The sequence below is a fragment of the Nilaparvata lugens genome, chromosome 13 (assembly GCF_014356525.2).
Source record: "Nilaparvata lugens isolate BPH chromosome 13, ASM1435652v1, whole genome shotgun sequence".
Classification (NCBI taxonomy): Eukaryota; Metazoa; Arthropoda; class Insecta; order Hemiptera; family Delphacidae; genus Nilaparvata; species Nilaparvata lugens.
In genome coordinates, this window is record NC_052516.1 from 11216135 (window position 1) to 11231944 (window position 15810).

The window sequence follows — 15810 nt, forward strand, 5'->3', positions numbered from 1 at the left end:
TTATAAATTCGAATCCGAACAACTTGATTGTTTAGTACTATGTACACTTTTTCCATTATTCTCTCACATCGCAATTTCCTATTTTCTTGTAAATCGGCGGAAATCTCTAGCTTGAGACAATCATTTGAATCAGAGCTCTACAATTGACGCTCAAATTTTCTTTGAAACTACAGATAAAAATTGATGAGATACTGCATTAATTCAAATGCTTATCAGTGAATGATTATTATTGAACGAAAATCCAAGTTAAGATCTGTAATTTGGATTTCCGTTTAGTAATATTTATTGCTTTAAAGCATTTTCCTACCCAGATGTCCCTTAAAACCTGTATTCATCTATTTATTCACATAATTGCTGTTGGTAGAAGGGGTTGAAGTAGTAAATTACTGTAATAAGTGTATCGTTCGAATTCTGTAATCTCTAGAGAGATGAATATGATAATAAATATAGTCCCTGAATAGTGCAAAGTGCAAAAATTAATAAAGTGAGAAATTGTGATCAATTTTCTAAAATCTTTCACTGACCTTCATCAGTACTTTCTATTCCCATGTCACACAATAAAGTTCCAGAAAACTTTCAAAGTCACTCAACTTGAAAGAAGTTCAAAAATAAACTAGAAATTGAACTTGAGAAGACATCATTTCATTTTTCACAAACTATCAGAGGTTTCTACATGGTTACCACGAAAATTGTCCGAAAATTTTGGGGAACTTTTTCGAGAAACTCGCGATTTTGGGACTTTTTTCGAAAACTTCCCGCACCCTCCTTCACGTTTGCTGATAGCGCATCTACTGCTGACAAGTTTGGGAGATTTTCTCGCTTTTCCCCTACGTGGAGGAAGCTCAGCTTGATACAGATCATGGAGGAGGCTCACTGTGCAACGCAATGTGTCATGTTTTGTATCATCTTCTCAACTTGGTTAAGCCTAGAAGTATAGAGAGAATGGAGCATGGAAGATTTCCCCAAGGTATAGTTTTGTATCAAATTATGGTGTTGTGTATCAATTTGAGATGATACTGTATCAAATTGTTTCAATACTGTATCATGTACTGTATCATGTAATACTGTAACATTTATTGTTATAGCATAAGAAGACATCCCATGGTTTCTAAAATTCAATCAAATTTTGGAAGCTTTGTATCAAGTTGAGATAATACTGTATCATGTGATACTGTTGTAGTGATACTGTATCATTTATTGTTTTATCATAGAGAAAAGATAGCATAAGAAGACATCCCATGGTTTGTAGAATTCATTCAAATTTTGGAAGTTTTGTATCAAATTATGGTGTTGTGTATCAAGTTCAGATGATACTGTATCATATTTATGGTACCATAGAGAAATGATAGCATAAGAAGATATTGCATGATATAGATCGTTTATGTTTCAAATTTCCACAGTCAAGTCAAGCCGATAGTCCTTGTAGTTGTTTTTGATGAAGCTTTGTGACGCTGGTAGTCTAACATACTGTGCCGTTCTTACACTCTTACACTCCCAACAACACACTAATAATAGACAATAGTCGACAGTAATCGGTCACAGTTAACAGAAAATCAGTCTGAAATTTAGATCATAAAATACCTATACCATGGGATAGCTTCTTGTGATGTCTTTACTCTAAGACATTACAATACAAACTTTGCCATGAAATCAAATGAAAAAGTAATTCTATTTTAAAATACTATACAGGAAATTAAAAAAAAATCAATCTCTTATTCAAAAGATGACAGAATATAATAAAACAATATGATACCGAAAACTTGAATATCCTTTCTCGTTCCTCGCACACAGGCTTCCCTATTTAAGGAACCTTCTTCAAGTTTTGTATAGCCTATGTATATTTTATATTGTTTGTACTTTCTAAGAAGAAAGAATGAAGATAATTTCAATCCAATTCAATTCTTCTCAAGAATTTATTTTTCTACAAAAACTCACAATACAAAAATAAGTACAAAAACTCGTTTATCAAAAACACATATCTAGAAACCACTTAAAACTAAATCAATCATTTTTATCCATTTTAACGCTCAATTCGTGCTGAATTTAAATTGAAAGTTCGTTATCCTGATCAAATTCATGCTGTATTTAGGCTAAGGGACATTTGTAGGGTGATCCATTCTTGCAGCAGTATTCCCTTCCAGCTGATAGGTTTGAGTTTATCCAATTCTTGTTGCAGTTCTGGATCCAGAGGTAGGCCTGAAATGAAACAACAAAACTGTGACTCAGTTCGAAGTATTAGTTGGAGTTAAGGACTATAATCATAGAGTAAATATAGCATAAGAAGATATCTCATGGTATAGGGCGTTTATGTTTCAAATTACACTATTAACTGTCAAGCTGATAGTCCTAGTAGTTGTTTTTGCTGAAGCTTTGTCTCTCATACTGTGCCGTTCATAGACAGTAGTCGATAGTTGTCGGCTTGAAATTTGAAACATAAACGATTTATATCATGGGATATCTTTCTATGCTATCTTTTCTCTATGATATAATACATCGTAGCATAGAGAAACAATAGCATAAGTAGATATCCCGTGGTATAGGGTGTTTATGTCGCAACTTTTACTGTTATCTCAAGCCAATATTACACATAGTTCTTTCCCGTAAAGCTGTGTGACGCTGGTAGTCTCTCAGATTGTGCCGTTCATACACTATCACCCCAACAAAACAGTAATAATCGACAGTAATCAGCCTGAGATAACAGTAAAAGTTGCGACATAAACACCCTATACCACGAGATATCTACTTATGCTATTGTTTCTCTACGCTATAATGTATTATATCATAGAGAAAATATAGCATAGAAAGGTTTCCCAGTGTATGAACGGCACAATATGAGAGACTACCAGCGTCACACAGCTACACGGGAAAGAACTATGTGTAGGCCTACTATTGGCTTGAGATAACAGTAAAAGTTGCGACATAAACACCCTATACCACGAGATATCTACTTATGCTATTGTTTCTCCATGATTATAGCCTATGTAGTTTAAAGCAGATAATCATTAAGACACTTCAGAATTAGTTAGAACAGATAGGACTGATATTATTTAGAATGGGGTTTCTGTGGGTAAATTATTTTAAGAATTTAATGATTCATTCAAGATTTCAAAAAATGATCACTTATCTTTGTGATAAAAAGAAGGCTAGTCAAATAAAGAGGGATATATGATTTCAAAGAACAACAGATAGATATAGCTCAAGTTAGTTGAGTTTGAACTCGAATCTAATTTGAAAAGTTCGCCTTCCAAGTTCAATATATTTTATACGAATTGGAGCTTCAAAACTTAACCTATTTTGGAATATGTGTAAACGTATCTGAATTTGGGAGAGGAATAGCACAAGGTCACCTTATTTTTCCTCTCCCTATCATTTCTGATGATGCACTTTTTGTATGAATCAGTATAGAATCATCAATAAAGATTATACTAGTTATTTCTGATTCAGGTACAAGTGTGAGCAGTTCTCTCCTGAATTCATTAATAATAATAATAATATTCGTATGGCTTTTATTGGTGGGGAGTCCCTGACGGAAGTTCCACCTCGCCTGAATATATCATTTGAGCCGTCAATTGGCCTTACGACTGTCATACTTCAGCCGGGACCGACAACTTAACGTGCCCATATGATAACACGGGAGCGACCTGTTCAAAAACTTTTTGGCTCTAAGTGGGATTGAATTGAATTCATTAATTTTCACTCTTGGAAAGAGGAAAATTAAAGGGAAATTTGAAGCTCTTCTTGAAATGAGAGAGTTCCTTCATATCTTTGATTGGATCTTCAATGGATTGGAGTTATTCCTCATTTGTTAATGGAAGAATTTTTACTTTCCTTGCCCTATTACCATAGGTAAGGAAAGTATTGCTTTCCGAAAAAAATTAAGGTACTCCAATTTCTAAATTTCTATACGTTTCAAGGTCCCCTGAGTCAAAAAAAGTGGTTTTCGGGTATTGGTCTGTATGTGTGTGTGTGTGTGTGGTGTGTGTGTGTGTGTGTGTGTGGTGTGTGTGTGTGTGTGTGTGTGTGTGTGTGTGTGTGTGTGTGTGTTGTGTGTGTATGAGTGTATGTGCGTCTGTGTACACGATATCTCATCTCCCAATCAACGGGATGACTTGAAATTAGGAACTTAAGGTCCTTACACTATAAGAATCCGACACGAACAATTTCGATCAAATGGAATTCAAGATGGCGGCTAAAATGGCGAAAATGTTGTCAAAAAGTGGGTTTTTCGCGATTTTCTCGAAAACGGCTCCAACGATTTTGATCAAGTTCATACCTAGAAGAGTCATTGATAAACTTTATCGACTGCCACAAGTCCCATATCTGTAAAAATTTCAGGAGCACCGCCCCATCTATGCAAAGTTTGATTTTCGATTCCCAATTATCAGTCTTCAGATACAATTTAAACTGAAAAATTCAAGTGGAAAATATTCACCATGTAAATCTCTACAGTTTATGTTCAGTAACATTTTCACCTAAAATTGAAAATAAGCTTTAAATTCGTGAAAATGTGATTATTCAGTTGCAAATTATTGTTGAATCTATTGAATCATTCACTATGAAGAGATAGCTGACCTCATGTGTGTCTCCAGCGTTATTGCCCTGTCACCATCTGGCTCAAATCTTTGAATTGAGATGCGCGGGAACACTAGCGTCAGGTGATCAATTTTCATAACGGCAAGGGAAAGTTTAGTGAGTGCGCCACACCAGATTTTTTCATGTTTGATTAGATCTATAGTACAGATGGGAATAAATTGGAAGTTTCATTTGCAGTAGCAGAAGTCTTCGGGGTGATTTACAGCATTTAATTGGGATTTTTGTTTAATAATAATTAGATGTATAGTACAGTCAATTGGAGTTGAATATTTGAAGATATTTGAATTCTTACCCTTTCCTTGTAGCAATCTCTGTCCATAGCTCCACAGATAATAGCAGGGCTGTTGTGGAGATGCTTGGCCAGCTGAAAGACAAAGATTTCACGTTGATTTATGACGTCACCACAAAATATATCCACAAATATTCAATTATCCGTCATTAAATACTAGTCAAACATAACCACATATCAATCAGATACATGGAGTCACATAGTAGCTACATGATTTGACTGGTGCCTTATATTTTGTGCATAACTCCTCGTCACAACAAATAATATCGGTTCATTGAGTAATTTTACTCATTTATAGCTCATCATTTATTCATTTATTGTATAAAACACTAGAATCATGATACAATTATGACATTTTGGGAAAAAAACTGTTCTGAACCTGTACTATTTCTCTCCAAAAATTTCGATAGAATGTTATGTTGTCCAAAAGTTAAGGTTATGTAAACACACACTGCTATGTGTTATGTAAACAATTTTCCTGAGGGAGAAATAATAATTTCAGCATACAAACATAAATTTTATATATCGATCAAATGTCTGGTTGAGGTATTGAATTTAGTTGGTTTAATGACTACTCTATTACTGCTTCGTCACTTGATTCTCGGTCCAGGAATAATGATTTGAAAATTTTGAATTTCGAAGGTTGATGTCATACTCTGAATGAATCACAATAAATTGAAACTTAAGAAATATTGCACTTATTTGAAAAAATTGAATACAAAAGCAAAACCTACTCAATGTTAGTAATTTACAGCATAATTAATATAATATAATCAAATGATAATATAATTTCCATCATATTATACTCAGTTATAATAGTTATTTGTATATCTAGAGTGAAAAGTGCTGTTTTTCTCCCTGAGGGAAAAGTTTGAAGCCCGAGGCGAAGCCGAGGGCAACAATTTTCCTGAGGGAGAAATAATAATTTCAGCATACAAACATAAATGTTATATATCGATCAAATGTCTTGTTGAGGTATTGAATTTAGTTGGTTTAATGACTACTCTATTATGCTTCCTCATCTGAGTTTAGACCTTCTGACCTATTCCAAATGTACGTTTTTAAAATAGAGAGGCTTCCCATGTTATTTAAATGGAGTCACTTTTACTCCCTAGGGAGTTTTTCTGTTTTTTAGTACCGAGAGCGAAAAAGTGATACTTTAGTATCATGTTTCATGGAGTAAAGTAAGTACTTTTGACAGTAGGTTGAGGAAAAAATATTTCTATGCAAACCTGTATTCACAAAACTATCAAGAGCAATATCCAGAATATTTCAAGCAATCAGGTAAATCTATATTATAATAAAGGAAAGAACCGGCTTATAGCCGTAGGGATAGGAAAATTATGTTTGACGCATCATCACGTCTCAACTACTCAACCGATTAACTTGAAATTTTGCATATAGATTCTCAATTAACTGAGGATGGTTATAGGCCTATTTCAGACTCTTCAAGTTTCCACTCGGTCAAGTTTTCAGTTCGTCAAGTTCAAAAATAGACCCTTGCGGAGCACGGGTTACCTGCTGGTCACCGATAATTATCATTATCAATGTATTGAGAGAAATTGAGTTTCAGATGAATACAAAATGGGAACGTTTCACTTGCCGTCTTGGAATATGATTTGAGTCATAGAAATGATATTTCGACAGGCCTACATAAGTGAGTATAGAATTGAAGAGTTATTTATTATAACTATCAAATATAACGATATAACTATATAACGATATAACTATATAACGATATAACTATAATAACGATATAACTATATAACGATATAACTATATAACTATATAACGATATAACTATATAAAGATATATAACAATCAAATAAACTTGCAAAGTTTAAGTTATACATTGATAAATCAATTATTGATGTTGTTTATTGATGACATTCAGCTGTAGTTTGAATGCTATTCCCCACCCAATGGGCGTGTCTTGTCTCGGCCAATCACAGCCTGCTTTCACCTTTTAGCCAACTACCAATCGTATGGCTCCTTCCACTGTGCATAATCTCAATTCTGCTGCCTAATGTTCAATACTTCAGCTTGAAGAGTCTTCTAATGACACATCAAAGGAGCTCTATCAATTTTTTTGGAATAAGGTACATTGAAATACTGTAACACAATTTACTCGAGCAAATAGTATTGTACTCAATGACCAGTAATATTAACTGTGTAAAACGGAATTTGTTGTGTAATTGGATGAAACTTTAACCATTTTCTATAACTTAGTGGCATGATAAAAGCACTTTATGCAGTTGTGCCTATATATGAGAACTAGCCGTCAGGCTCGCTTCGCTCGCCATATCCGTCCAAGAATGAGATCAGCAGGCTCGCTTCGCTCGCCTGCATTTTTTTCATTTTTATCATATTATATTAGGACAATCCAGTCGGGGGTCCAGACTAAACGTCTGGCTAAACAAATATGGCGAGCGAAGCGAGCCTGACGGCTAGTAATATAATATTCCCAGGATTTAAGTAGCAGTGCTCAATCAATTTTTCCGCGATAAATGCATTTAAATCTTCAACTTGGTGCCAACCTAACAAAATCAACTCAACTTACTGCCAACCTGACAAAATTATTAATTTAGTTGCCAGTTAACAACTGTTTCGAAGAGGTACTCTATCTAGATTATAGTTCTATAGTAACATATGATATGGAAATTTCAATTCTAATTAAGAGATTGGGAGAAGAAGAATATACATGCTAAAAGACGAACTTTAAACCCTTAAAAACAACCCTTAGAGTTGAAATATTGCCAAAAGATTTCTTAGTGCGCCTCTAAAGGGCCAACTGAACATACCTACCAAATAAGAACATTTTTGGTCCGGTAGATTTTTAGTTATGCGAGTGAGTGAGTGAGTGAGTGAGTGAGTGAGTGCCATTTCGCTTTTATATATATAGATAATCCATTAGAAACATCATAAACAGGTGTGTTGTGAACCACTGTGTTTACGGTGACAGCAGAATAGCAAGTATTTAACGGGAAGAAGGAGAAAAGGAAGAAAAAGAAGAAAGAAGGAGAAGAAGAAGAAGAAGAAGAAGAAGAAGAAGAAGAAGAAGAAGAAGAAGAAGAAGAAGAAGAAGAAGAAGAAGAAGAAGAAGAAGAAGAAGAAGAAGAAGAAGAAGAAGAGGAAGAAGAAGAGGAAGAAGAGAGAAGAAGAAGAAGAAGAAGAAGAAGAAGAAGAGAAGAAGAAGAAGAGGAAGAAGAAGACTGGAGAAGGAGAAGAAGAGGAAGAAGAAGAAGAAGAAGAAGAAGAAGAGAAGAAGAAGAAAAAGGAGAAGAAAAGATGAGAAGAAGAAAATGTAAAGATAGAAGAATAAGGAAAGATATATTTCTATTCATGCATTAGAGCTGATTTGCCATTGACCTCACTATAGTTATAGTAAGAACTTCACTACGCTCGTTCAATAAGGATGCAAGATGATGGATAAGTAATCATCAAATTAATAATGAATTGACTTACCACATCCAAACACTTGTTGATACACTGTTTATTTCCGACGGCAGTGCACGGGAAGACATCTTCGTATTCATGCATGAGTACAGGGTTGCCCTTGGGCTGACTGTGTGACCCCCGTGTGAATTGCCCCGACATGAACACGCCACATGTGCAGGGTATGGGTGAGGATGACGTCTTCAGAATGTCGTTAGGGCTGGATGTGGCTAGGTCTGTCTTGGACGCGATCACTGCTGTGCTCTTCGGCTGTGAAACATGGTTGTCGGTGGACGCTTTCTTGGTTTCTTCTGAGAGGCTGGAAATTATAGAAATTGTGCTACTTTTAGAAAGATTTAAGAGGAGATTTGAAGTAGATTAATAGATCAAATTGAGGTATTAATAGATCAAGAACTAATTGGACTATCGGCTTGAATAAGCAATGAAAATTCTAAACAAAGACGCCCTATACCATGGGATATCTTATCATGTTATCGTACCTCTATAATAATACAAATGAAGTGGTATAGTGAGGTCCACGTTATAATGGTAGTGGAGAAAGGTAGCAGAACAACGTTGCCAATCCTCTGTCTTATCAATGCCTTCTATATATGGTAGATTATACAGATTTATCGATGTTATAAACTATTCATTCTCGTTTAAAATAATTAATTATAATTAATTGAGCGAGAAATAATATTTTAATAATTTCATGATGAATTTTTATTATTAAGATGGGATATTTTGTGGATTAATTATCAAATCTACATTGTTAAAAGGCGATCTTGCAACAGAACAAAGCGAGAAAGAGATAGCGCTATCCGCTTTTTTGAATGATAGACAAGGATAGCAAAACCATTGCTAATCAAACACTGTCATTATAACGTGGACCTCACTTTAGGTTGATGAATTAGAGAGTGAATATTCAGAGAGATTTGAGAGATAGTTTGTGGTAGGAAAATTGGAGAGAGAATATTCGCAAAGATTTGAGAAATATTTTTACGTATATTCGATCAATCGTAGAGTATATTACAATTGAGAGACAATTTGAGGTAGATTAGATTAATTGGAGTGACAATATCTATTTGAAGAGACTTGATAGATAATTTGAGGTAAGTCTGGCATTGTCATGGAGGCGCTCATCCACTGCTGTGCTCTTCGGCTGGGAAACATGGTTGCCAAAGATAATTCAATTCAATTCAATTCAATTTATTTATCCTTTTTACAACATAGTTATTGTACAAAGTAGTTATGAAATAAATAACTTAAAACTAAAACAAAATAACTTAAAATAGCAGGTTAACAAAAACACGGAAGGTCCCTGCAAAGGCAAAGCCTGTGCGCAGGGGCCGAGTGTTACAAAAAACTACAGAACCAAAGTGAAAGCATAAAACAAAAATATAAATTATAAGTATGAAATTTGTATAATAAAAAATCTCGAGAATACAGACAATTAACAAGAAATAATGAGCTTATTTAAGAGAAAAAAAAGAGTTGAAAGGTGAAAAGTTACAAGAAATCGAACAAATCAGTAGAGTTATGCGATGTGATCCATTGACTTATTTCGTTAGAAAGATTTCTGGTCAAATTGTTAGAGATAAAATGATCAGGTATTACGTTTACAAGTTTATGGACAATGTAATTGAACTGCCTTCTACAAATGGATAAAACTGTATGATGAGATTCGAAAGTGATGGATGAGGGACGAAGATGTACGGTGATAAACGGAGATTGAAAAGATTACTATGCTTATTCATGTAGATTATCAAGTTTTTCGTGTGAAGCTGCCTGACAGTCAGCACATTCAGTTCCCTGAAAAGATTGTCACTAGGGAAACGTCTGGGCTTTCCAAGAATTGCCTTTAATAAGGTCTTCTGAATAACAATTATCTTATTCAAGTGATTCATGTAGGCAGCGCCCCAAACGATAATCCCATATTGAAGAAAAGACTGGATGTAAGCACAATAAACCAAACTAGAAACGGCTATGTTACTCAATTTACTGATAGTGTAGAATTTGTTGATCCAGTGTTTAAGCTTATTACAAGTGACATTGATGTGGACATCCCACCGAAGATGTTGATCAACAGTGACACCCAGATACTTGAAGAATTTTTCTCTACCTAATTTTGGACAACTACAATCTGATGAATCTGAAAGGTTACAATCAGGACTATGAATATGAATATGAGTGAGATCAAGCGGCAAACCAACAACATTCGGTGAAAAGGCTAAAAATACACTTTTCTTTGCGTTGAGGGTAAGAATATGCTCATCTAACCAGGCTTTAACAGTTCTCAATCCAGATTCAGCCCTACTTTTAACCTCTTCCCATGAATTACCAGTAAATATTAAGGCGGTGTCATCTGCAAAAGCAAGTGTCAATTCCTTGTTTTCTTCTAAGAGACTGGACATTTGAGGAAGGATGTTAATTCTAGAGTGATAGAGAAAATGATTTTTAGTTAACTAGATAGATTGGAGAGTGAATAATAAGAGAGGTAATTTGGGGTAGATCAGATGAATTGTAGAAACACAATATTCAGAGAGATTCAAGAGGAAATTTTAGGTGAATGAGATAAATTATTGGAGAGTTAATCTTCTTCTTCTTCTTCTTTCCAGGATTAGGCATACACACCTGTTCCGGTTTCAAAGGATATAACTATTTACTTTACCATCTTTTCAGAGGTCTGCCAATATCCCTTCTACCGTAGGGTCTATATTTCATAACACTCTTTGGTATCCTAGTATCCTAGCATTCGTTCCACATGGTTTTTCCAGTTCAATCTGTTTATTTCAAGTTGTGCAGCTAATGATGATATTCCTAACTCATTTCTAATGTCATCATTGTGGAATCTGTCTAACTTTGTACAACCTTTCACACTTCGAAGAAAACGCATCTCTGCAGCTTGAACTCTGCTTAATGTTTTCTTCTTGTTAACCCAAGTTTCTGCTCCATACAATAATGTTGGTACCGCCATCACTTTATAAAATTTTAATTGTGTCTCCTTCCTTGTTCTAATATTTAGAGATATTCGAGGGATATTTTAATAAATTCGATGAAAAATCATCGTTTGCACTGATTATTACATCAACCTCCTGTATAAAATGTTCTGTTTCTAAAACACCTCAGATCCATCAATCCTGTATCCTTCATTCGATTTGAAAGTCTATCAAGGAGCTCCAAAGCTCTCTCAATCAAAGCTCCGCCAATTTATGTAGATGCATAACAATATGATTATTATCTATAGTTATTATATTACAAATTGCTTTTTCATATCATATACAGTTCTATAGTTATTTTCCTAGTCTATATTATGTAAATTCATCTATAATTTTGCTGTATTGTAAGCTATTGTATATTAGTGTATAAGCCAGTATATATTGTAATCTACATAAATAAAGTACTCAATCAATCAATCAATCAATCAAAACTATTTTATAGATCTTTTGAATTTTGTTTCGCTACTTTGCTACTGCAGTCTTCAATCACTTATCAACAGTTTCTACTTTCCTTGCCCTATTAAAATAGGTAAGGAAAGTATTGCCATAGAGAAACAATAGCATAAGTAGATATCCCATGGTATAGGGCGTTTATGTCGCAACTTTTACTGTTATCTCAAGCCGATTACTGTAGATTATTGTCGAATTTTACTGTTTTGACCGGGTAAGAGTGTATGAACGGCACAATATGAGAGACTACCAGCGTCATAAAGCTTCACGGGAAAGAACTACGTGGACTATCGGCTTGAGATAACAGTAAAAGTTGCGACATAAACGCTCTATACCATGGGATATCTATTTATGTTATTGTTTCTCTATGGTATTGCTTACCCAAAAAAATTAAGGTACCCTAATTACAAGTTTTCTATACGTTTCAAGGCACTACCTCCGTAATCAAAGCCGTAGTGCATTCTGGTGACGTCAGCACAGGTAGGGCTCCTACACCAATAAAAATTTGTTGATTTCAGCTGATCTATATCAGCTAGTGTTTCTATTGGTGTAGGAGCCCTACCTGTGCTGACGCTACCATCAACCGCCTGTCATGCACTATGGCTTTGTTTACGGTGGTAGTGTTCAAGGTCCCCTGAGTCCAAAAACATGATTTTTTTCTTCGAGGAAGAATTAAGTAGATGAATGATTCCCCGATAATTCATAAATCTCAAATAATGATTTCTTACCTGGGCAGAATGTAGAAGGTGAGGAGTAGGATGACAATTTTCAGTGAAGATGTCATGGTTACAGTCTGATTGTACCTGGAAAGAAGTGAATTTCATGAATTATTCATTCCATGAGTATTTTTATTAAATACTGATACAATTTTTTTTTCAGATTTATGGATTTGGATGCTTGTTCTTTTGAATTGAATCAGCTCAGTTTTGAGCAAAGAATATCCGATTAACTGAAAAACTATAGTCCCACTCTTGTGAAGAGTATTAAATATTATAAATATAAATAAAATTGAAATTGAAAATTATGAGCAGAAACTTTTTACACTAATTTTACAAGATTTATAATCCATGGAAATGTAGTTTCATGAACTTTATTGAACCGATGAACTAATAAACTGATGTACTAATAAACTAATGAACTTTATTGGACTAATGAACAAATGAATTAATAAACTGATGAGCTTTATTTAACTAATAAACTAGGTAACCTTATAAAACAAATGATCAAATGAACTAATAAACTGATGAACTTTATTTAACTAATAAACTAGGTAACCTTATTAAACAAATGATCAAATGAACTAATAAACTGATGAGCTTTATTTAACTAATAAACTAGGTAACCTTATAAAACAAATGATCAAATGAACTAATAAACTGATGAACTTTATTTAACTAATAAACTAGGTAACCTTATTAAACAAATGATCAAATGAACTAATAAACTGATGAACTTTATTCAACTAATAAACTAGGTAACCTTATTAAACAAATGATCAAATGAACTAATAAACTGATGAACATTATTGAACTGATTAACTAATGACTGGTGAACTTTATCGAACTAATGAAGTAATGAACAAATCAACCAATAAACTAATGAACTAATAAACTAATGAATTTTATTGAGCTAATTAACTAATAAACAGATGGACTTTTATGAGTCAACCTTATTGAACTAATGTACAAACGAACTAATGAACTTATGAACTTTATTGAACTAATGAACAAATGAACTGATAAGGGCTAATAAACTTTTAAATTATAAAGAATTGATAATATTATTGATGTAAACACCTTCTTAAATGGAATGAATCTGTCGTTAGGGTTAAGGGTCGTTTGATAGACTGATTCAATAAGATTGGAATTTGGTCAAATTTATTTGATGAGATTTATGGAGAAGTGAATTATTTAAAACACAGTCGATCCAATGCTTAGCCTACTAATTGAACTCTCTATAGATTGATAATAAAATCAATTAAGCACTATTCTCCAAATCTCTTATTAATCCTCAATAATTCGTTTGAGATCAGAATGAAATTTCAAACCGTTTTAATTAGATTGAAATTTGGTCAAATTTATTTGATAAGATTGATAGAGAAGTCAATTTTTTCAAACACAGTCAATTCAATGCTTAGCCTACTTATTGAACTCTCAATAGATTGAAAATAAAATCAATATTTTCTGAATCTCTCATCAATTTATTCTCAATAATTCGATCGAGATCCGAATGAAATTTCAAAATTTTCAACTTCCAGTCTGTAAATTCTTCAAATACTCAGCTGAAATTGAAATCTTCAACTTCCCAGTTGCGTTGAAATTTTCATCCTACAGTTGAGAATATCTTTTCAATATGTTTGGTAGAGAGTTAGTGGGAAGGATATTTTGAATATTCTTTCCAAAGAATGGACATTGATATGTCCAAAGCTCCGCCAATTTATATAGATGCATATCAATATGATTATTATCTATAGTTATTATATTACAAACTGCTTTTTCATATCATATACAGTTCAATAATTATTTTCTTAGTCTATATTATGTAAATTCATCTATAATTTTGCTGTTTTGTAAGCAATTGTATATAAGTGTATAAGCCAGTATTGTAATCTACATAAATAAAGTACTGAATCATTCAATAAATTTTTCCAAAACCCAATACGGAGATAAAAACTGTATAAATCACTCACCTTCTTCAAGATCTTGAAGTCCCAAGTCCAAAGCTGAGAGCCAACTGAATCTTTCACCAACCACTTTCAAACTACACTAACATAGAACTCCAAATTTGTCCTCAAACTTTTCGTGAAACTAGGTCACATTTCTGTCGACGAATCAAAACAAATTTTTCGACCAACAGCGAACTCATTTCTCTATTTCGAAATATTTCGGAAATATGATCAACTACACAGGTGTCGCATTGACAATCAGCCTTGAGAGTTCTGTAGAATAATCATTGTTTGAAATTGTACTAAAACGTGAATGTATTGAATTGATAGACCTTGGTCAACTTATAAGGCAGAAATTAGCTGGCCTTCATTGGCAGAAATTATGGGATCAGCAGAAAAAATTTTTATTGATGAATGAAGCTACTCTTTGATTGAAATTTCGTTCTATTCTTCAAATATTCATAACCTATAATTATTATTTAACGAAAATCCCAAATAAATAATAATTATATATTAATTAGCATTTGAATAAATGCATTTTCTATTCAACTCCATCTGTATTCATAACCTCTTTTGGGCTAATTTCAAATCAAAATTCGGGAATGGAATGACAAGGGCTATAAGCCTCGTTTCTCCATTTCCAAACATTTTATGATTATGTCCCGGTTGCACAAAAGCCGGTTGAATTTTAACCGTGGATAATTTCACGAGAACCAATCAGAGGAGCCGTCTTTTCAAAAACGCCTTCTCTGATTGGTTCTCGTGGAATTAATCACGGTTAAAATTTAACCGGCTTTTGTGCAACCGGTTCTGTGTTACATCATTGTTCTTATAAATAGATATAATTATTTATTTATTTATTTATTTACAATGCAAATGACACTAATATAATAACATTGAAAGATGAAATAATAAGGTAGTCCTTGTGCTATTTTTCTTCCAAATTTATAAGTGAAAAAGTCCAAGATGAGGTTAGAATTTGACGTGTACATAATTTTTATAAAATTTTAGTCCAAATAAACTTTAAAACTATAAATTTTAAATTTAGATGGCTTGAATTAATAATTAGAAATATTCCACTCAATTGCCACTTGTAACGAATAATATTGAGTTATTTAAGAAAATTTGGAACCATTCAAGAAACACAAATTTGTAAACACTAAAAATAGTTATTTTTTATAATAAGTGGAATGTGTGATTATTTTTCGATTCAAATTGAATTATTGACTATTATCACTAATTGAATATTTCATAATCCTATACTATTAAACGAGCAACGGTAGTTCTGTTCATATGTTTAAATGTTTGGATGTTTATAATTATGTTTGTATGTCACCGGATCTCGAAAACGGCTCTAACGATTCTCACGAAATTCAGAA

The 15810-nt window shown here is 33.3% G+C and overlaps 1 protein-coding gene across 1 annotated transcript; it reads right to left on the reverse strand.

The window, feature by feature from the left end:
- Window positions 1-1894: 1894 nt before the first annotated feature.
- On the reverse strand, window positions 1895-14824 carry LOC111057131 (follicle cell protein 3C-1). Its single transcript, XM_022344573.2, has 5 exons — window positions 14456-14824; window positions 12495-12569; window positions 8348-8636; window positions 4886-4957; window positions 1895-2196 (listed from the first exon to the last, which is right to left on the reverse strand). Exons 2-5 carry the CDS (start codon window positions 12548-12550, stop codon window positions 2086-2088), a joined length of 528 nt encoding a protein of 175 aa, XP_022200265.2. The 5' UTR covers window positions 12551-12569; window positions 14456-14824; the 3' UTR covers window positions 1895-2085.
- Window positions 14825-15810: the final 986 nt, after the last annotated feature.

Excerpts from the sequence above, each read along its gene's own strand:
- LOC111057131 (XM_022344573.2), bottom strand. The coding sequence starts at position 12,550 with ATGACATCTTCACTGAAAATTGTCATCCTACTCCTCACCTTCTACATT. Across the intron at positions 4,958-8,347 it reads TCAACAAGTGTTTGGATGTG|CTGGCCAAGCATCTCCACAA; the intron begins GTAAGTCAATTC and ends TTTGTCTTTCAG. Across the intron at positions 2,197-4,885 it reads GAGATTGCTACAAGGAAAGG|GCCTACCTCTGGATCCAGAA; the intron begins GTAAGAATTCAA and ends GTTTCATTTCAG.